General features: G+C 41.6%; 1 protein-coding gene across 2 annotated transcripts in view; it reads right to left on the reverse strand.

Moving 5' to 3' along the window:
- LOC126237459 (dehydrogenase/reductase SDR family member 11-like) overlaps nucleotides 1–24,593 on the reverse strand; it is a 102,326-nt gene that overhangs the window by 32,105 nt on the left and 45,628 nt on the right. For both annotated transcript variants that reach the window (XM_049947597.1, XM_049947596.1), the window contains exon 3: nucleotides 20,680–20,809. In XM_049947597.1, the coding sequence (XP_049803554.1) occupies nucleotides 20,680–20,809 (130 nt within the window). The remainder of the gene's footprint in view (nucleotides 1–20,679; nucleotides 20,810–24,593) is intronic.

Genomic DNA, 24,593 nt, shown 5'->3' on the forward strand with positions numbered 1-24,593 from the left:
GTGATACACCCACAAAACCAACAATAGATCTAAGTAGGATGTATATGGGATTTCCGCAGCACTTTTTTTACAAACCTGCAGCCGTATGTACAGGTCATTTACAGTATCCATTATGTCACAAGCCATAATCCGTTTCTATGATGTTGCAACCGAAGAAGTCACACCTTTTATCTTGGAACAACTGTGGCAAATCAAACGAAACAGCCAATGACATCACAGTATCCTACTGACCATTAAAAGGAAGCAGCTAATCACAACATAGCTGTTGAACCTCCACCTTCGCCTTGTTGAAACATACTCACCCAAAATGAATACAGTATCATGCTTAAAATCAATCGATTAATTATGAAAAAATATAAAGATATAGTTAAAACCAGTGTAACTCGGCCAATTAAGCAGCTCTTGTCAAAGAGCTTGTTGGATCTTTGTACGACACTTGGCGTAAAGCATAATGGAGCCCATAAGTTAAATATATCTATATCCAGACTGTCTGTACGATTTATTAAAAGTATATAGCCACAGATATATATAGACACACACACACACACACACACACATGCACAAACACACACTCATGCACATAGACACATTACATCTGGTGAACAACATTAATTCTATATCTAAATGGAAGGTATGTAAAAGACACATCAGGTATGTACACACCTTTTATTTTTCATACTGTTCATACTGTTATTACCACATCTACAGTATGTAAATGATGTAACATCCAGTAATACCACTTCTACAATGTATGTGAAAATAAACTAGCAACAGAATGTTTAAACTGAGTGCCAAAATATCCGTGAAAAACGTAAAGAGTGTTAACATTTAATCTGAGGTACATGTGATGCTATGTTACTGGGGATAAACATTTGTAGGTGTTTTTCAATAATGCTTCACTCCACCAAGCACTGTTTTAGGGGAAATGAAAAGACTGCATCATGTTCTACACTAGAAAATATAACCAATATTGTTGACTAGTTAATTCATATTTCCGATGACTTTTTCACTTGGACATATCTGGAGTTTTGTTCTACTGGTGTTCAGTACAATGACGTCACGTTTCCCAACACTTTATCACAAGAAACTGTACTAAAAATGATACACTTTGACAAAGTGTTTAATTTGTTATATCTCTTAAACTTTATATTCTCGTAGTACGATACACAAAATATAGGTTGTAGTCATAACATAACATGGCCAAAGAGAATTATGGAGCAAGCTTCTACATACAGAGAGGAAAAGACGAGATCTAAAAAGCATTACCTTTGTACAAAAAAAAATTATTATAATATATTAAGATTTCAAGTACAAAACGAATTCAGGTTGCTTATCTTAATATGCAAGGGTATTTACAGATTTATAATCATGAACGAAAATTCATTCTTGCTCCAAAAAAAAACTTAACTCTCTTACTTGTCAAAATACATACAGAATTGTGATTCTTGAGTTTCTCCCGGCGTATTTGATAATCAAAATATCCACAGGTGTGCTGCCGGTCTATAGTGTCCAACGGGCACAATATTTCGGCGATCATACATGTCGCCATCATCAGGTGAACTGACGGACTGAGCTCCTGTGAACGTGCCGGCACGGAGATCCGTACGCTATGGCTGCTCAGAGGGAACTGGGTTCGGTCGCGGCGGCGGCCGATTTAAATACCCTCCGCCCGCGGCGCGCTCCCTCCGCCGTCCGCGCCCCGCGCCACGGTCGCGCGGTGGAACAGATTGCGACGGCGTCTGAGATGACGTCGGTGTGATGGCTCTGTCCGCCGTGGTCGTCACAACTATACGTTTGCTCGATTTACTCTTGATCAACCCAATCGCTGGTTCCCAAGCCTTGCTAAGATTATAGCCACAGTCACGGTTTATGAGGTAGTCATTGGTGCGAATTTCGATGGCCTCTCTAACAACGCTGTCCCAGTATCTCGACGTCTGTACCAGAATCCTCGTGCGGTCATACTCCATGGCGTGATTTTCCGACAAACAATGTTCAGCGACCGCCGACTTGCTCGGATACATCAGTCGAGTGTGCCTCTGGTGTTCACGGCATCGATCCTCGACGGTACGCATCGTCTGACCAATATACGACTTGCCACATTGACACGGAATCTGGTACACGCCGACCTTCCTCAAACCGAGCAAACGTATAGTTATGACGACCACGGCGGACAGAGCCATCACACCGACGTCATCTCAGACGCCGTCGCAATCTATTCCACCGCGCGACCGTGGCGTGGGGCGCGGACGGCGGAGGGAGCGCGCCGCGGGCGGAGGGTATTTAAATCGGCCGCCGCCGCGACCGAACCCAGTTCCCTCTGAGCAGCCATAGCGTACGGATCTCCGTGCCGGCACGTTCACAGGAGCTCAGTCCGTCAGTTCACCTGATGATGGCGACATGTGTGGTGTCACCGCCAGACACCACACTTGCTAGGTGGTAGCCTCTAAATCGGCCGCGGTCCATTAGTATACGTAGGACCCGCGTGTCGCCACTGTCAGTGATAGCAGACCGAGCGCCACCACACGGCAGGTCTAGAGAGACGTACTAGCACTCGCCCCAGTTGTACAGCCGACGTTCATAGCATAGACCGGCAGCACACCTGTGGATATTTTGACATACAGAATTGTTTCGGAGGAGGAGATTAGTGTTTAACGTCCCGTCGACAACGAGGTCATTAGAGACGGAGCGCAAGCTCGGGTGAGGGAAGGATGGCGAAGGAAATCGGCCGTGCCCTTTCAAAGGAACCATCCCGGCATTTGCCTGTAGCGATTTAGGGAAATCACGGAAAACCTAAATCAGGATGGCCGGAGACGGGATTGAACCGTCGTCCTTCCGAATGCGAGTCCAGTGTGCTAACCACTGCGCCACCTCGCTCGGTAATTGTTTCGTAACATTACAAAACACATATTAAACTTCTAATAATCTAACATATGGCTTAATTCGAACTTACGGTTAGAATAATTTTCTGTTTGTATAAATGATAAGAATGTCATTCCCATGTCTAAATCGTGTATGTTGTTAGTAAAAAATGCGTCTTTGTTTAGTTAAAATGTTTATCAAATTCAATAAACATTGTAGTGATCCCCATGCTATGATATTATTCTATATCTTAACTAAGAAACGTTTGTCAGCTTCTGCTGATAGTGACAATTAGTGCTATTGCACAATGTAAACTACAAGACCATTTGTCCTTGTACATCACTGTGTTACAAATTGCCCTATGCATCACCATGTTACAGCAAATTTGTAGCAATTTTCCTATATTATATTTGGTTACAGATAAACATCAAAATAAATTGTAACAAATTGCTGCATACATTGTCATGTTACAGCAAAGTTGTAACGAATAGCCCTACAAAATGTTATATCCCATACATCAACGTTGCATACACTAATTGTTAACATGTACACCAATCATCACAGACATATACTGGATAAAACTGGTGAAATGATGGACACCATTGCCACAATAATAGTGAGAGGCATTACTCCAATGGTATGGTGGATACCATTCTGGGATCAGCAATGGTCAGTTGATATGGTGACTGACACTAACCTTAATTCATTTTTGGGGTAATGTTGGTCAGCTGATATGGTGACTAGCATACTAGTGGATGGGGCAGTTATGGTCAGTTGATAATGGTATTCACCATAAACCTCAATTATGTAAGGTGGTTCAGTTATTGTCAATTGAAATCGTTGCAACTATTACACTAAATACTATTGATTGGGGCAAGGATGGTCAGTTGGTATGGTGACATTGTTCGTCACGAAATGGCAGCCATTACATGATAATTCAGTCCTAATGCTTAGCAGAAATACACAACCCTCCTCAGAGGATTTATAACAATATACAATTTGCACTTGCAATTTTTTTCGTATGGTGAAAACTTCAATGAAACAGAGCTCAAACATCTGCAACAATGAATATTTAAGAATGTAATGTATACTTGCTATTCCATAAAAAGATTTACAGACGAAAGACTAAGCAGGTAGCCATAAATGTCTAGTTTTTTTGGAACTTTATGGACCAAATGGACGAAACTTACACATCAAACTGTACAACCTACATCTGAACACACAAGGGATTATAATGAAAAATGCAGTGCATTAATTCATGCTTATACGTGTGAACTCACCATACCAAATGTGGGTCTGGAACTGCAATCATACTTATGATTATTCATGTGTCCTGCAATATGTGATAGTTCATAAACAAAACGAAATCGCTAATAATGTGCATCTTTTTACACTATGAATCATATATATTGGACATGTAATACTTAAAAAAAACAGTTCAGAAGCTATGTGTGTGTGTTTTTATAGGCTCCTACCCTATAAAACATAATCATATAGTTAAAAAATAAGTGAATGGGAGAAACACCCTCTCCACAATGACTTCGTATCAAATTCGTAACGATGATACAGAAAAAACTACTAATTCAAATGGGAATGTAATTAGCCAGCACACTTTCACACAAGTTGAGATGTGTTCTAAATGTAGGAGTTGTATCTGGAAATGACATGATTTTGTAAGAGAGATTGCGTGCTAAGATGTGTATATATGATTAGTCACTAAGGTCTCAAGTGATGTATAGATTTTGTTTGACTGAGCTCCAATAGCTGATACCCACTGTCTGGTTATGGCACACATCACAATGCATTTGTGATCATGGTAGTCACATTCAGTGGGGTAACTGCTGTAACTATGTTAACTGACCTTCACTGTTGCAGCCAATAGTATGTGAAGTGCTGTAACTCCCCATATCAGCTGACAATAATTGTCCCAATTGCATCTGGGCTAATGACAGTCACTACATCAACTGACCATCATTGCCACCAGAACTGTATCCACTAAGCATCCAGTAAAATGTAGTCCTATTGCCAAGGTTATAATGACAATCATTGACCCAGTAGTACATACTACCATCTTCATTGTAAGGAGCAATCTAATACAACTTTGTTAACATTGGTCTGTACAAGGTAATTTGTTACAATTTTGCTGGAACATAGCGAAGTGTCAGGCACTTTGTTACAATTTTGCTGTAAAACAATGGTGTAGGAGGCCATTTTGTTACAATTATTCTGTAACTTAGTTATATAGCATATAATTTGTTACAATTTTGCTGGAACATAGCGAAGTGTCAGGCACTTTGTTACAATTTTGCATAAAACAATGGTGTAGGAGGCCATTTTGTTACAATTATTCTGTAACATAGTTATATATCATATAATTTGTTACAATTTTGCTGTAATGTAGTGACTTATGGGGCAATTTCTTACAGTTTTGCTGTAACATCATTAGGTATAGAGCAATTTGCTACAATTTTGCTGTAAAATGACAATGTATGGGGCTCTCTGTTATAATTTTGGTGTAACATTCAATATGTGAGGCAGTTCATAACATTTATGTGTAACAGTGGTGATGTTTACTTTGGCATGTACAGCTGCAACTACAAGTGCTGGCAGTGGTTTATAGTTCATTCGACACCATCTGTGTCATAGTATCTACCTTGCACACAGGTTTCTTCATAAAATAATTAAAGAACAGCAAGAGCGGAGGTTTCTTTGCTATATATTCTTTTTTGGCTTCAGCGAAGGGATGTACTCCATCCTTCATATCGGGAATTTTTCGTTTCTGAGCGAAAATCTGCCCATCTCAGCTTCAGACAGGGTGATTCCCACCGCAGTTAATGCATATTGCTGGAGATGATCAGTCAGTGTCAGTCATTGGCTACCTTTTCACATTTTCCGCAAGCTGCTTCCCCTCCCCAACTCAGCATTGTGTCGCCAGATCACTGGCATTTGAAACACCTCATGGGGCTGGGTACATATATCAGGGCTAGCTATAAGCCAGAGGAGCCCTGCCATTGTGTATTCAGGTCGTCTCAGAGAACTGAGGTCACAACGAAAGTGGCAGTCTTCTCATCTTTCTATTTTTCTTATCTCTCTATTATTCCATTGGTTCCATTGTTTCACTTCTACTATCCTCTGTAATGACTATTCTTGACTGAGTTCTGAGATGTCTATAATATCATGGTATGCGATCACAGCCTTGCTTGAAATGAGGGAGTTACGCATCTAAAAAATTACGTCATTTCTTTTTGAGTCGTCATCAACTATTTGTTGGATTTCTTCCATTCTTTGTCTTCCTATATAGCTTTTAATCTCTGTAGCTCCCTCGAGTACCATGGAAGTTAGTCCCTGATGTCTTAACAGATATCCTATCATCCGGTCCCTTCTTGTTGTCAGTGTTTTCCACACATTTCTGTCCACGCCGATTCTGTCGAGAACCTCCTGGTTCCTTACCTTATCAGTCCACCTAATTTTCAACTTTCTACTCTACCAGCACATCTCAGATGCTACTTTTGTCTTTTGTTACAGCATTCCAGCAGTCCACGTTTCACTCCCATATACTGCTACACTCCAAACGTACTTTCTCAGAAATTTCTTCCTCAGATGTAGGTCTGTTTCATCCTAGTATACTTCCCTACGCCACTGCTAGTCCGATTTTTTGTCCCTCTTTCTTCGTCCAGCCCTCTGCCCAGGTACCTGAGTTCCTGAACTCTGTCCACTCTATGATCCCCAATTCTGATGTTAACCTTGTCACTGTTCTCATTTCTACTACTTCTCATTACTTTCGTTTCTTCGATTTACTCTCAATCCATATTCCATACTCATTCGACAAAAGATACTAAGTTCATCAGCGAAACTCGTCACTGATATCCTTTAACCCCAAATTTTTATTTCTTTTATTTCTATAAATGTTTCTATGACATACAAATTAAAAAGTAGGGGCGAAAGGTTACACTCCTGTCTTACACCCTTTTTAATATGAACTCTTCGTTCTTCGTCTTCCAGACTTATTATTCCTTGGTAGTTCTTGTACATACTGTATATTACCCGTCTATCACAGTAGCTTATGCCTATTTTTCTCAGAATTACGAATACCATGCACAATTCTATGTCGTCAAACGCCTTTTCCAGGTCGTCAAATGCTATGAATGTGTCTTGATTTTTCTTCATTCTTGCTTCCATTATCAACTGCAGTATCAGAACTACTGTCTCGTGTCTTCACCAGGCCAAACTGATGGTCATCTAACAGACGCTTAATTTTCTTTTATATCCTTACGTATATTATTCTTGTCAACAACTCTTTTAAGCTGATTCTGCGATAATTCTCGCACTTGTCGGCTCTTGCTATCATCAGAACTTTCTGGGTGATGTCTTTCTGAAATTCTGACGGTATATCGTCAGTCTCAAACATTCTACAGACCAATGTGAATAGTTGTTTTGTTGCCAATTGTCCCGATGATTTCTCAAATTCCAGTGGAATATTATTTATTCCTTATGCCTTATTTGACCTTAAGTTGACCGAAAGTCTTTCAAATTCTGATGCTAATACTTATCACCTATCCCTTCTCTGTCGACTCCTGTTTCTTCTTCTATCATGTCATGAGATAAGTCCTCCCCCTCAAAGAGAATTTCAGTGTACTGTTTTCACCTATACGCTCCTTCCTCGGCATTTAACCGTAGAATTCCCATTGCACTCTTAACGTTACCGCCATTGGTTATAATTTTATCGAATAATGTTTTCACTTTTCTACATACTGAGTCAGTCCTTCTGATAATTATTTATTTTTCTATTTCTTTACATTTTTCATTCATCCATTTTGCCTTAGCTTTCCTGTACTTCTTATTTATTTCATTCCTAAGTGACTTGTACATCTGTATTCCTGAATTTCCCTGAACATTTTTGTACTTCCTTCTTTCATCTATCAGCTGAAGTATTTCTTCTATTACCAATGGTTTACTCGCAGTTGCCTTGCTTTTACAAATGGTTTTCTTTCCAACATCTGTGATTTCTCTTTTTAAAAATGTCATTACTCTTCAACTGAACTACCTCCTGGGCTCTTCATTATCACAGTGTCTATAGCCTCAGAGAATGTGAAGCATAGTCTTCATTTCTTAGTGCTACCACATCCTACTTCTGTGCACAGTGACTATTCCTGACTAGTCTCTTGAACTTCAGCCTATTCTTCATCACTACTAAATTATGATCTGAATTTGTATCGGCATCTTGGTTCAGGGTGTGGGTTCCTGTTGTCATGTTGTAGTTCATGACCCACGGGCAACGTATGAGTGGCCAAGTAAGTGGTCCTGACAGTCGGGATATCAGTTACTTTGGAATAAGGCTGGCATCTCGGACATATTCTAAGTCGTGGATACCTTTGTGCTCAGACGGCAAAGACTACCAAATTCACCCGTTAGTCCATCAACTGTTAGGGGTAAAACTCAATGGGACCCAGGGCAAGTACGGCTAGCAATCTGCTTCCCTGGTACTTTAAATATGATGCTGGCAACAATCAGAGCAAAATGCCTCGAACCTTTGGAGGTGACGGAGTCCCACCTCTGACAAACCAGGGACCCCTAAGATACGACTCGGCAAACGAAAGGTAACGAGATGGGGAGCTATTAATATCAATGGGGGCTACTCTGAGAAGAAGGTAAAGCTGGCAGAGGCTGCAAGTAAGATGGGGTTGGACGTTTTAGCAGGTAGTGACATTCGGGTAAGGGGTGAAAAAGAAGAGGAAGTGGGAGAATACAAGGTCTACCTGTCAGGAGTCAAAGCAGGAATAGCACAATGGGGTGCAGGGCTTTACATCAGGAAAGAAATGGAACCCAGCTTAGTTGCAATAAGGTATGTGAACGAACGACTGATGTGGATAGATTTGACAGTGTCTAGCAAGAAAATTAGGATTGTGTCAGTATATTCGCATTGTGAAGGGACAGAGCTAGATAAGATGGATAGTTTTTACGACGCACTCAGTGATGTAGTTGTTAAAGTAAAGGACAAGTATAGTGTTCTGCTCATGGGTGATTTTAATGCCAGGATTGGAAATCGAACAGAAGGGTTTGAAAAGGTTATGAGTAAATTTGTAGAGGATATGGAGGCCAACAGGACCGGGAAACAACTCTGTGCGAGTATGAGCTTAGTGATCAGGGGAACCAGATCTGTCATTGACTATATAATAACAGATCAGGAATTCAGGAAGGCTGTGAGGGACACACTTGTATTCAGGGGATTCTTTGATGACACTGATCACTATTTAATCTGCACTGAAATTGGCATTGTGAGGCTGAAAGTGCACGAGGTCATGTCCATTTGTAGGAAGATAAGAGTGGAGAAACTTCAGGATAAGGAAATCAGGCACAAGTACATAACAGTGATCTCAGAAAGGTACCAGTTAGTTGAATGTAGTCAATTACAGTCATTGGAAAAGGAATAGACAAGGTACAGGGACATAGTACTAGAAGTGGCTAAAGAATTTCTTGGAACAGTAGTGTGTAAAGGTAGGATGAAGCAAACAGCTTGGTGCAATGACACAGTCAAGGCAGCCTGTAAAAGGAAAAAGAAGGCGTATCAAAAATGGCTGCATACTAGAACTCAGGTAGACAGAGAAAGTTATGTTGAAGAAAGAAACAAAGCCAAACAGATAATTGCAGCATCCAAGAAGAAATCTTGGGAAGACTTTGGAAACAGGTTGGAGACTTCGTGTCAAGCTGCTGGAAAACCATTCTGGAGTGTAATTAGCGGTCTTCCAAAGGGAGGTAAGAAGGAAATGACAAGTATTTTGGACAGGTCAGGAAAACTGCTGGTGAATCCTGTTGATGCCTTGGGCAGATGGAGGGAATATTTTGAAGAGTTGCTCAATGTAGGTGAAAATACGATCAGTAATGTTTCAGATTTCGATGTACAATGGGATAGGAATGATGATGGAAATATGATCACATTTGAGGAAGTGGAGAAAATGGTCAATAGATTGCAGTTCAATAAAGGGGCTGAGGTGGATGAAATTAAGTCGGAATTTATCAAATCAGTGGAATGTCAGGTCTTAAAAGATTGTAACAACTACAGAGGTATCTCCTTAATCAGCGTTGTGGGTAAAATCTTCTCAGGTACTGTTGAAAGGAAAGTTCGAGTATTAGTTGAGGACAAATTGGATGAAAGTCAGTGTGAGCTTAGGCCTCTTAGAGGTTGTCAGGACCAGATCTTTAGCTTACGGCAAATAATGGAGAAGTGTTACGAGTGGAGCAGGGAATTGTATCTATGCTTTATAGATCCAGAAAAGGGCATATGACCGGGTTCCTAGGACGAAGTTATTGTCTGTTCTACGAGATTATGGAATAGGAGGCAAACTTTTGAAAGCAAATAAAGGTCTTTACATAGATAGTCAGGCAGCAGTTAGAGTTGACGTTAAATTGAGTTCATGGTTCAGAGTAGTTTCAGGGGTAAGACAAGGTTGCAACCTGTCTCCACTGTTGTTCATATTATTTGTAGATCATATGTTGAAAACAATAGACTGTCTGGGTGAGATTAAGATATGCGAACACAAAATAAGCAGTCTCGCATATGCAGATGACTTAGTTGTGATGGCAGATTCGATTGAAAGTTTGCAAAGTAATATTTCAGAGCTAGATCAGAAATGTAAGGACTATGGTATGAAGATTAGCATCTCCAAAACGAAAGTAATGTCAGTGGGAAAGAGATATAAACGGATTGAGTGCCAAATAGCAGGAACAAAGTTAGAACAGGTGGACGGTTTCAAGTACTTAGGATGCATATTCTCACAGGATGGCAACATAGTGAAAGAACTGGAAGCGAGGTGTAGCAAAGCTAATGCAGTGAGCGCTCAGCTACGATCTACTCTCTTCTGCAAGTAGGAAGTCAGTACCAAGACTAAGTTATCTGTACACCGTTCAATCTTTCGACCAACTTTGTTGTATGGGAGCGAAAGCTGGTTGGATTCAGGTTACGTTATCAATAAGGTTGAAGTTACGGATATGAAAGTAGCTTGGATGAATGCAGGTGCTAGTAGATGGGAACAATGGCAGGAGGGTGTCCACAATGGGGAAATCAAAGAAAAACTGGGAATGAACTCTATAGATATAGCAGTCAGGGTGAACAGGCTTAGAAGATGGGGTCATGTTACACGCATGGGAGAAGCAAGGTTACCCAAGAGACTCATGGGTTCAGCAGTAGAGGGTAGGAGGAGTCGGGGTAGACCAAGGAGAAGGTGCCTGTATTCGGTTAAGAATGATTTTGAAGTAATAGGCTTAACATCAGAAGAGGCACCAAAGTTACCTTCCTATTCACAGTGTTTCCTACTCCCTTTACACCATTTTCTGTTGCTGTTAATATTACCCCATACTTTTCCGACAACAAATCCTTGTCTAGTTTCCACTTCATTTCTCTGACCGTCACTATATTTACATTTCCCGTTCAGATTTTTTGGGTCGCTACCACATTAAAACTTCTGACATTCCAAGCTCCGACTTGTACAACGTTATCGTTTTGCTGGTAATTCAATAGTTTTCTCATGATCACTTCCCCATTGGCTGTCTGAGTGAAAGAATAGTACGGGTTCTTTTGCCAATGGAGACATCGTCGTGACACTTTTCCTATTACAGTCCACGTACTATGTGGGTGCACATTACACGTCCTTAATGCAATAGTTTCCATTGCCTTCTATATTCTCATGCCATAGATCACTGCTGATTCTTCCGCCTCTTACGGACTGTTTCCCACTCCAAGGGCAAGAGAGTGCCCTGAACCTCTGTCCGCTTGTCTGCCTTCTTTGGTAAAACCGGTAGCAGAACGAGGGTGACATCTCGCGCTGGAAGTCATCAGCCGCCATTTCTGGTGATTTTATTCGTATTGTAAACAGTGGCAAGATTCGACCTGAGAACGAGAACGTTTAGATTACTAGTAAAAGATGCTAAACCTTATCATAGTCACCCAATTTTTGTGACTTCCTAAGAAGTTCCAGCAGGTTTAGCCAGTTAGTCTCAAACAACAAGGTACTATTTCGTAACCGTTTAATCGTCTTTTAAGCGTTTATGAATGCACTCGTAGAAAGGAGACACATTTTCAAATGTCTCATTCTTCCTCTTAAGCGCTACAGATACATTCTGATTTATGACTCCTTCAGCCCCGTTGCTAAATACAATCTTATTTTTCACAAGCCTTCCTCATTTGTTTTGATTAGTGGATGTGAGTACTCCCAGACGTTAATTGGATCTCATTAGGATTTGCCATGATGTTCCCACGAACAGTTAGGGACATACAGTAGTGGAAATCAGTATATAGAGGGTTTTCCTACTAAAGTAATAGCCAATGTCTGTAGCATCCTGTATCGTATTTATTATGAAAGTAGTAGATAAAATAAGACATAAACAGGCACGGCCCGCATCTCGTGGTCGTGCGGTAGCGTTCTCGCTTCCCACGCCCGGGTTCCCGGGTTCGATTCCCGGCGGGGTCAGGGATTTTCTCTGGCTCGTGATGGCTGGGTGTTGTGTGCTGTCCTTAGGTTAGTTAGGTTTAAGTAGTTCTAAGTTCTAGGGGACTTATGACCACAGCAGTTGAGTCCCATAGTGCTCAGAGCCATAGTGCTCAGAGCCAGGCACGACGGAATTACATAGTTTCTTTCATAAAACGAGTAGCAAAATAAGGTGTATGCATTTCCTGGGTGGAGACTGGTATAAAGACTCTCACTTGCTTGTTGTGTTATTGCATTGTCAGTACTCTGTGGAACCTCCGCTCTTCCTATTTACCTCTAAAATTCTTTTCGGCATCGATTTCGTCAGGGTTTGTAGTTCTTGTAGTGAATCTGTCGCACACCCTTCTCGTATCGAACTTTTCAGCCCACATACAGCCTCACATTGCCTTTGAATTCCTATAAATACGCGTTTCAAGTATTCCGCAACGGTTTTCTATAGTATGCATATCCAGGCTACATGCACGGCACAGCAAGACATCCGTATCTTTATCTTCAAACCGCTTTTAGATGTAGCACAAACATGCACCAATGCACTATCTTGTGGAAACATTACACTTTCATTCCCCATGAACTCATACATTCTAATCGATTCTGCCTCTAGAATCCAACTGTTCATGTAAGAGTTCACGGTTTTGTTCAGTCAAGCAGTGAGTGATTTATCTTTAGCGCAGAAGGCCGCCAAAATCATAACACTTCTGCCACCAAAATTTTTGCTCACTCTTACCTGCTGATCTGTTCTCAGTTCATTCCAATAATGCTGAAATCCATCCAGCCCATGTAAATTAAACTTCATGTCATCACTGAAGATCACTTTATCCTATTTTGAAGTCCCTGACAAACGTTTCTCAGGAAACTTCAATCCAGTCTGCTTATCTTTGAATGTTAGAACAGGTTTCTGCAGTCTCCTGAACGGAACATGTTTTCATTTGATAAAATTTGTTGTTCGCGTCTGGCAGTTACCGAAAATTTTAAGTCGGAAACAAGTCAAACAAGTTTAAGCCAGAAACAAGTTGAGAAGAATAACGGTTTGTGGCCCTCGCTATGCGCAAAAGGAACCGTTTCGATGGCTCAGATAAATTTCCACTTTGCCGGTATTTTACGTTCTGTTTATACCGTGCCCCGCCAATCTAACGAAATTATCGATCACTGTACATGTGCAGTTCAACTTCTTCGCGGTTTGGCAATGAGAGCGTTCCATTTCCTTGTACGCACCAATTTCTGCACTTTCGTCTCATGATAACTGCTTTCCACGTGGCATTGTCACAATTGTGGTTTATGTTCACAACACGCGCTGTCATTAATAGTGTCTGTTTCCTACACTAACACCGGACGGAGTAGACTGCCTTTGTACTGAGTTCTACCCTCTACCATCTGAATCGTTGTTGTCTGTACTACTGATATCAAATGCGTTACCACTTGACTGCATTTGTCAGTATTTTGGATCTCGTACTGCTGCGTATACACTGTGCACAACTGAAAAGGCACCAGGTTTCGACAACGTTCACCCTGAATTCATAATAAACTGTGGCAAGTATACAAAAGTATGGCTGGCTCAATTTTTCACAAACATAATGCAAACTGGCAGTATCCCACAAGAACTCAAACGATCTAAGGTTATAGCTATTCTAAAGCCTGGGAAGCCAGCTGACAACCCAAAAAGCTACAGACCAATTGCCCTGCTGTCTGTAATTTACAAATTACTAGAGAGGCTTATAAATAACAGAATTAGCCCAGAATTGTTCAGGGCAATCCCAGTTGAACAGGCAGGCTTTCGGCCAGGAAGAAGTTGTACTGACCAGGTGTTGTCACTCACTACTTACACTGAGGCGGGATTCCAGAGAAAATTGAAAACATCAGTCGCCTTTATTGACCTCTCAGCAGCTTACGACACTGTGTGGAGAGAAGGCATCATGTACAAAATTCTTCGAGTAATTCCTTGCAAATCTATAGCACGCTTAATAGACAGCATGCTCAGTGATAGGGTGTTCCAAATAAGTATGGACCCTGACTACAGCTCCATCGAAAAACTAAAGAATGGCTTACCACAAGGATCATTGCTTGCACCACTGCTGTTTAGCCTCTATATTGCAGAGCTGCTGGAAACACAATCAATAAAGTTCGGGTATGCTGACGATTGGGCCCTCACTACAAGATTTAGCACAATTGAAGCATCTGAGGATATCCTAACGAAAGACCTGAAGATAATGGGTGAATATTTCCGTAAGTGGAGACTTCAACCAAATGCTTCCAAAACAGAGGTTAGTTGCTTCCATCTCAACAACAAACTCGCTGGAAAGGAACTCAACATTCGATTTGAAAACACCGTTCTCAGGCATAATAAAAAGCTGAAGTACTTGGGCATGACGCTGGACAGAACACTATCTTTTAAACAGCACCTAACAAAGACTGCCGAAAAATTAAAGACAAGAAACAACATTATTCAAAAGCTCTGTGGTACTACCTGGGGAGCAGCGGCCTCCACTCTCCGCACCTCTGCTTCCCTGCTTTAGCAATTGTATTCTCAGCTGCCGAATACTGTGCTCCGATTTGGCTAAACAGCCCACATGTAAAAAAGGAGGATGTCCAGTTGCATAACACTCTAAGGATGATTTCTGGAGTAATTAAACCCACTCCAACGCAATGGCTCCCAATATTAAGCCACATCCCGCCGCCACATCTGGCGACGTACGTGAATACAAAAACATCATGGGAAATCGAAGCCTGCCAATCCATCAAGACATTGAGGCTGCAAACACTAACAGGCTTCGATCTAGGAACCCGCCAACAAGAACAGCAAGGAACTGTGTACAAGACGGTTTCAGTATCACAAACGCATGGCCTGAAAAATGGAACGCATGGCAAAATCATAACATGCCTTGCATCACACAAAAGCCACCTGGTTTTGACCTACCACGCAAAACGTGGTCCACTCTATACAGGATTAGTACTCGTCATGGCAGATGCGCTTACTCCTTGTATAAATGGGGTAAAATACCATCCCCTCATTGTGACTGCGGAGAAAGTCAGACCGTCAGCCACATTGTTGAAGAGTGTTCCAGAAGAGCCTATAATGTGAGCCCCGACGACTTCCTGCTCGCAGCTCCAGAGTCGATAGATTATATTAATAGACTTGATGTTTGTTTGTAATCCGTAAACTTTGTTATATTAGTAATGTTGGTTTGCAATTATTAACGTTTGTTATATTACTGATTGGTCTGTTTCTTTATTATGTGTCTGTATTGTTATTCGATAAATAATAAATAACAATTATTCCAACCGATTACGTTAACTGCGTGGCTGGTCCTGGCAGAGGTTCGAGTCCTCCCTCGGGCATGAGTGTGTGTGTTTGTCCCTAGGGTAATTTAGGTTAAGTAGTGTGTAAGCGTAGGGACTGATGACCTTAGCAGTTAAGTCCCATAAGATTTCACGCACATTTGAACACTTGATTTGACTACGTTAATTTTCCTGTAAACGTCCATGCCTTTATACTGATTTCCTCTACCATATAGGCTTACGCAGACAGAGCTCTACATGCTTGTGTAAGCCTTATACAACTGAGATGCGGCATGTTTCCTAGACGTTGCCCGCTAATCTCTGTTCCACCTGAACGTCCATGCGTCTCATCAGCGTGCAGCACACCTTGCGACTGAGGCTTCTCTTGACGAGGTGTGTAACATCCTCGTGATAAGGGCGGCAAAGCCGAGATCCTCACTTTCTGTGATATACAACGTTTCAGCGTAACGCTGCACGGTGATAGCTGAATCATATCCAGAGCTTACGGTTCCTGAGGACGGGCGGAGCTCACCAGTTCCCAGCTCAGGAAACCCAGGTCTGCCAAGTCCACACCCAGCAAGCGAATGCTGATCTCCCTGAGGTGTTCGCCGTTTAGAACGAGCGCGGGGGGAGGGGTGCCATTATCGAAAATATGACTTCTGGTTGGTTGGTTGTTTGGGGGAAAGAGACCAAACAGCGAGGTCATCGGTCTCATCGGATAAGGGATGGATGGGAAAGGAAGGAACCATCCCGGCATTTGCCTGGAGCGATTTATGGAAATCAAGGAAATCCTAAATCAGGATGGCCGGACGCGGGATTGAACCGTCGTCCTCTCGAATGCGAGTCCAGTGTGCTAACCACCGCGCCACCTCGCTCGGTACACTTCTGGTTGAAGAAAGTATTATGGAGAGAAGAGGAAACGAGGCCTGGGTAAGAACTGAGGGGTGGTGGGAAGACACATGTGGCAAATATTACACCTGTCAAGAGATGAAGAGGAAGGCCTAGGGATAATGTAATTAAAACACATGGAAGACAGCATGCAGGAGATAGGAGAAAACGAGTTCAGGGTAAGAACTGAGAGGTGGTCGGAAGACTGCAGAAAATGGAAGGAGCTGTAATACAAGATACTCTGCGAGTGGAAGGAAACTGTTGAATCAGATATGTCTTAAAAAACGTTTATGTGAGACGAAATCTCTCGATTGAACTACGTATTCCTGAGAATTAAATATGTTACTTTACACTTCTGACGCCATTGTAAAGTAAATGCTCATTCTAATTTATATCTAAGGGATAACTGACAATGAATGTGATAAACACGTGTTATTGCTGCCTGATGGCTTCCTATTCGAACACAATCAACAAGTGCTCATTTTTATAGCTTTTGCAGTGATCTGAGACTTCGGCATTATTGTGACTGCTCAGAAACAATACTGATGTAGGCTTTTTATGTTTCACTGGAGCCTCCAACTAACTTCTGATTTGAGGTCCATACTCTAAAGGCAATCCACAGATATTACTCTAGTAGACCACTTGTATGTGAACTGGATAGTGTACGTGTTATCACAACCAAGGCAGGCCCATTACAGTAGTCCACGTGTATGAGGGTTTGACTATTATAGGTAGAGAAGAGTGCAGCTAGTACACGACAATGCACCAAACAAAAAATCTTAATAAATGCAGGGTGTAACGTGTGTAAGTGCTGATATTTTTATTGGCAGATGAGGAAAGTGTACTGAACATCATTACATCAGTATTTACATTATTTTCAGACCAATAATTATAGCCATTACAACTCATATGTTTTTAGGTTGGTTAGTACCTCCAAGCACATGTAGCAAGAGCAAACCATTAATGCTTTTCTTCCCCTGGACAGCAGGTCAAGTCTTGAAGTGTGGACACGTGGATGCAAAACGGGTAGTCTATACTGATAGGCGTTGTTCATTAGTGATGCAGTATGTCAATGCAGAAAGCATCACGAAGTAATTTTGTGACATGTTTGTGGGATTCATGTTCGACACAGAAAAAAGCAAGCATCACACTGATGTATGTACATGTTAAGGTACCACATTTTAGAATATTTGCATTTATACCCATTACACCCTGCATAGGTCCGGAAACCATGCGTTCCTGAAAAACAGAAATGTTTATAGGAATCTTTCGTTACTGTATTTGTCATGAGTGCAGCATTGTACAAATGTAAAACATGGATGATAAACAGTGTAGACATGAAGAGAATAAAAGCTTTTAAAATGTTGTGCTACATAAATGGGTAAGTTGTGGATGGGTAAATGAGATAATTTAGTGGTCATCAAACTGTTTCCGATGGGCTGCACGTGATCCGAATCGAGTGTTAGTGTGGTCCACAGTCGTTAGCTATACTTAATAATTAAATGCATCTAGCAATTAACAGCCGAATTCAAAAATGTCTACTACTGTTAAGAGGTTCTTCAGAGCATTGTTTTCCTGCTCAGCAACAAACAAAAATACTTAAATAGAAAGTAATTTTTAAGGTACGCTTTATTGTAGTTGACGTTGACCAAGTTGTCCGAGAGCTAACAGTAAGAACAGTTGACTGCTCACATCAGGGGCAGACGGGTAGGTAGCGCTGCCACTTTGGGGTTAGACGATGTGCGAGGGGAAATGTTTTATTGTTTGCCTTCCAGTACTGACAAGTCACGGGTGTTCGCAACTCATACCGATCAGCTGCTATGGTACACCCATGTTCAGAAAAAACAGAACGCCTTGAGCGTCTAGAGATAAGATGTTCATATTCACAGGACATGTACATTAGTAGGTTCTGCAGAAAGAGTTAGCATTTCAGGTTCAGCATGTGTCCTGTTGCCTAGTAGGCACATGGTCGGCTATTCACCCTTATAACTTGTACCATATGTGATGGCATCAATGCATATAATGCACGAATGGCGCCCTATGGTATAGCCATCCATGGCGCGTTCACCCACTTCCAGAGATCATCTGTGATGGTTGGCACTGGGTCACAGTCCTGCACATGTCGTTTCACCATATCCCACACATTTTCGATTGGCAACAAGTCAGGTGACCAGCTGGGCCAGAGCTATAGGCTAACACCCTGCGACACCAAAAAGACACATATAGAGCAACAAGTGGCTGTGCATTTCCTTGCTGAAAAATGGCGTCTGGGGTGTTGTGCAGAAAGGGTACACCTACGAGTCACTGGGTGTCGTTCACGTACGTCACATTGGTCACAGTGCTTTGGATATGCACCAACTGTGATTTGTGGATGTAACCAATAGTACCCCACACCACAAAGCCTTAAAATGGCACTGTATGTCTTGTGCAAATGCAGCTCCCCCTGTCTGCCGCGAACCAAAATGCGGCCATCATTATCACAAAAACAGAAGCTGGACTTGTCGGAAAACACTATGTGATCCCCTTTCCGTCCCCAGTGACGTCATTCCATTCACCATTGCCGCCTAGCATGTTTCTGCACATTCGTCAATGTTAGGCGGAGAAGCGGACGACGTGCTAGTAAACCCATGCCATAACATACGGTGACAGACTGTCACCCCTGATAGTGTACGATGTGTTACACTGTTCCACTGCTGCGCCAGAGCCGAGTATGACACAGCTATGTCCTGCAATGGCATTCAGATGAGGCGTCGATCTTCTCGGGGGGTGGTCTGCATGGTACGACCTAACGCATCTCGTTGTGTTCTACAGCCTTCCATGAACAGCTGTGCACACATCCGTTTAACTGCCGAAAGACTTTGTCCTACAAGAACAGCAATTTCCTGGATGGATGCATCACATCTCTCATGCCAATAATGCGCGCTCCACCAAACTCACTAATTTGGCGGCACAGTTCGCGCATACCTCTGAGAGGCATCATCCACGTCTGCTCAAGTCACACCGATCCATTACCTTCAGTTTATAGCGACAACAAGAGCCACATGCATATTTTACCGGTGGGTGGTGTTGCACTGCATTGTCGATATTGACCTTGAAACTGCCCTTGAGATGCTAATCATTTCTGCAGAACGTACTAATGTACATGTCCTGTGAATATCAACATCCTATCTCTCATCGTTCACGGTGTTCCGTTTTTTCTGAACGTGGGTGTATGAATTTCAAACGCAAGTAACATGGGTTTGTGATTGAGCATTATAGAGACAATCATCTTTAAATGTGGTACATGTTTATAGCAAGGAATATGAAATTAAATTAAGGCTGTTATAGTACAACGCAAGGAGTAGAAAAAAAAAGACATTCAGAACATTCGGTAAACATTTATCATCTGATATCAAACTGCATAATGCTTTTATATATAAGTAAAATTACTATCAATAACCAATTAGTCATTCACTCACACAGACAACACCATAACAAAAACAACACCACAACAGGAAATTATAGAGTGACGGCTTTCAGGTCTCTTAGGCTCGCAGCAATATGAAAAGGAGAACAGTCGACACCAAGTATTCCGAATGCTGCAGACTTTTTACGGTCTGTCCTAGAGGGCCGGTGGCCAGCATGTCATGTCCATTCCATGGCTAGTCAATTGGGGGTTCATAACATACTACTTTATGTAGGTTATCACTGATTAATAATATCAGCACATAAGCGACTCCAGGTGTCACCCCACAATGTCTCTATTGGTTCTTGCGCAAGGACGGTTGATGGCACTGGGATAATTAATCAGCGCATAACACGAATTGAGTAAAGGGAGGGATTGTTTGCTAGGCCACATCTTTATGCGCCAAGGAATTGTCAGTGTGGTAACAGAAGGAATTGTAAACGGAAAAAATGTAAAGGGGGACAAACACCAGACTACAGTAGGCAGGTACAAAGAGATACATGTTGTAATAGTTACTCAGAGATGATGGGGCTTGCACAGAATAGACTACCACGCAGAGATGCAATTCAGTGTAAGGAATGAAGATCCCCAACAACAACAACAGCAGATATGGATGTTGGATACACTTGATGTTTAATGGCTGTTAACAGGCTATACCACTATGGACAGGTGATACTAAGTGATTGGGAATGCAGGTGATCCCATTTTTCCAGTAGGGTTGGAGTAACCCACCTGTTGATGTGGATGATGAAGCCGTCGTCGACACCTCTCCTCAGCATGTCCTGCACGGCCTCCCTGGTGCAGATGCTCAGACCCAGCACGTTCACGTCCAGGATACTCTTCCAGTCTTCTGTCTTGCCATCTGATTGTCAGGAAAGGAAATTAAACGTTGGTAAACGGTATATTTAAGGAATAATTTTTATAAATACGAATATTTAGAGAGTTTTAGATGTATCCTCCACCCATTTAAAGTTTTCCTCATATTGAGCTGTTGTTGTTGCGCGGTTATTTATTAAAATATACTACAAAACCTGTCGTGGTGACAATGCAGTAAACAACTGCCATGATTTCTTCATGCATTACAGGCTTCAGCTGTGTACATGCATGTTGTTAAGTAGTGTTTTCTGGCATCGTAAAGGCGCCTTCTGTAAGATCTGGTTTCGTAAACGCGATTTCCATAAGATTGTCTTCTCAGTCCATTCTTATGTCTTGGAATGCAGTAGAGTAAGTCGTTGGTCAATCGGCTGTTCACTTGACTGCACATCCCTCCACCCTTCATAATCCTTGTATTTGTTTGCTTAACCTTTTCTGATTAGGGCTATCAAGCCGATTCTTACTTCGAACCTGGGTTTGACACACAGAGTACATTTTTTGCATCACAGTTCCCTAAGAAATAACAATTTTGATATGACAGGATTAAAATGATTTGAGTGTCTGAAGTGACAATTTAAGCAAATATTACAGGCTACGACTAATGAAATTAATGCTTCAGCTGCTGCCACTACAGTGATAATAATAATATAATAATTATAATAATGACAATAATAACAATGATGATAGTTTCAGATATACGTCCGAGAGATGGCACCACCGGCGCGTATCGAGGTCATGTTTAGCTACTAGCATCTTTGGAATGAACACACACCAAGTTTCAGCCATATTGGTCTATTTATCTGTGTTTGGCACTTTTGTGAATAAAGGAAGTCGAGTGATTGTCAAAAAATGGACGAAAAAGAATTTCGTGTGATGATTAAATATTACGTTATGAAAGGCAAAGCACCTCAGGAGACTAAAGAGAAGCTTGATAAACATTACGGTGATTCTGCACCTTCGATTAGAACAGTTTATAAGTGGTTTCAAAATTTTCGGAGTGGCTATATGGGCACAAGTGATGCTGAACGTTCTGGACGCTCTTTGGAGGTTCCGACTTCAGAAATCATTGATGAAATCCATGATATGATGATGGATGACAGAAGAGTTAAGGTGCGTGCGATTTCTAGTGCTGTGGACATCTCGAATGAACGAGAACATAATATTTTGCATAAACATTTGAACATGAGAAAGCTATCTGCAAGATGGGTTCTGCGATTGCTCACGCTTGACCAAAAACGGAATCGTGTGAAGTACTGCAAGGATGGTTTGCAGCTGTTCAGGAAGAATCCGCAGGACTTTAAGCGTCGTTTCGTCACTGTGGATGAAACATGGATACATTACTATAGTCCTGAGACCAAACAACAATCTAAACAATGGGTTACCAAGGGAGAATCTGCACAAAAAAAGGCGAAGACCATTCCTTCAGCAACTGTCTTTTGGGATTCGCAAGGGATAAGCCTCAACGCCTATCTGCAAAAGGGTAAAACTATTACAGGTGCATATTATTCATAGTTATTGGACCGTTTGAAAACCGAGCTGCAAGAAAAACGCCGGCGATTGGACCGCAAAAAGTCCTTTTCCATCACGACAATTACTCCTCACACACCTCAGCAGTTGTGGTCGCAAAAGTAATGGAAATAGGATTCCAACTCGTTTCACATCCCCCCCCCCCTATTCTCCAGACGTGGTTCCCTCAGAATACTACTTGTTCCACACTTTGAAGAAATGGCTGGCGGGATAAAGATTTTATTCAAACGAGGAGGTGATTGCTGCAACTAATAGCTGTTTTGCAGACTTGGACAATTCCTATTATTCAGAAGGGATCAACAAATTAGAACAGTGTTGGACGAAGTGTATAAGTCTAAAAGGAGACTATGTCGAAAAATAAAAAAGGTTTACCCCAAACACATAAGTAGTTTTAATTTTTGCACGGACTTTTCAAACGCCCCTCGTAGAAAGAATTTTTAGATGTTCGAGATAGATGTTTTCTGAAATACAGCGTTCTAGGGAAAGGTGTAGACTGCACAGAATAACGCGGCTGACAGATGCGCAGTCGGCAAGACAGGCGTGGGGAGAGCAGTAGTGGTAGGGGAAATGCTGAGCGCTGGAGAGGTGGGGACATTCTCAACTGAAATTCACTTTTTTTGTAAATATTAAGCACGGTTTCTGCACATCCGCACTTGGATAGTGGTCATTCAAAAAGATCTGTCACCTCCTCTTCAGCTAGTAACTAAATAAAATTCTGCTGAAAATACAGCGATTTGTTTTCGCTTGGCTTACTAACCATTTGTAACTTTGAGACAAGCGCCGTGAATGGCGAATCTGGATTAAAATCGATACTTTTCTCTAGTTGCCGTGTTAAAATTTCTTCTTTTTCAAAACACAGCCGAGTTTACAGAATGTCACCTCACTAACATGTTGTGCAACTGCGAGAGAGTTCTGAAACACTGGTTTATTCAGTTTTTTGCACGAGGAACTGAGGAAAAGTGAGGCCAGTATATTATATAAAAGCACATCCTCGGTTCAAAATAAATGTGCGCTGTCTTCAGTTATGTCATTCCCAAACCTGTTGCACTTCTTTCATCAGCTGCCAATGGCCCTTAAAAGTAAATAACCATTAAATAAGTCCGTGTTCATGAAATAACACAATAGATAATTAAGTTTTGTATAATAAACTTACGGTAAAATACTCTCCTCTTTAAATGCTATAATTTATCATAATCTCTTTTCGATATCTCAAATGGTTGACGAAATATGAGGAATGTATGGATATTTCAAGCTGGTTTTATCGATGGCGCAGCGCGACAGCAAATGAGTATGCTACATAAGATCAATTTTCTCGATATTGATTTCATATTCAGACCTCCATCCAAGTCTAAAGAAAAAATTTATACCTTAAATAAATTTCATATACAGCAACGTATTATGTAACATGCGCCGAAAGCAAAATTGTAGCAACCCGCAATTTTCATAGAAAATTTTTTCGAATTTCTCATAGTATCCTACTTTCATGTAAATATCGCAATAACTATAATCATTAACGAAATAATGGTTACACATCATGAAACTGACATACAAAGCTAAAGCAATAGTATCCGTAAAATAGTTTTAGAAAGATTTCAGGGCGTGCGCCTTGAGACTGTCATCGCCGATCGGCCGAAATGTGGAAGACACTGATAAGAGAAAGATCTGGTTGGGAAGAAGAATGTAAGGGAATACCGGGTGTGTACAAGAACAAAATGGTTCAAATGGCTCTGAGCACTATGGGACTTAACATCTGAGGTCATCAGTCCCCTAGACTTAGAGCTACTTAAACCTAACTAACCTAAGGACATCACATACATCCATGCCCGAGGCAGGATTCGAACCTGCGACCGTAGCAGCAGCGCGGTTCCGGACTGAAGCGCCTAGAACCGCTCAGCCACAACGGCCGGCTGTACAAGAACAATGGTAATCTTGTGGCCGTGCGGTTCTAGGCGCTTCAGTTTGGAACCGCGTGACCGCTACGCTCGCAGGTTCTAATCCTGCCTCGGGCATGGATGTGTGTGATGTCCTTAGGTTAGTTAGGTTTAAGTAGTTCCAAGTTCTAGGGGACTGATGACCTCAGAAGTTTAGTCCCATAATGCTCAGAGCTATTTGAACCATTTTGAGAGGTCGTTTCAGAGTCGGGTTCCTGCTTCTGAGAAGGATTTCGAGAGAGTGGCAGAACGATGCAGTGGGACAGAAAAGATTTTTATCTGATGGGAACGAGTATTACTGCCATATTGTTCAAG

This window comes from Schistocerca nitens, chromosome 2 (assembly GCF_023898315.1).
Source record: "Schistocerca nitens isolate TAMUIC-IGC-003100 chromosome 2, iqSchNite1.1, whole genome shotgun sequence".
NCBI lineage: Eukaryota > Metazoa > Arthropoda > Insecta > Orthoptera > Acrididae > Schistocerca > Schistocerca nitens.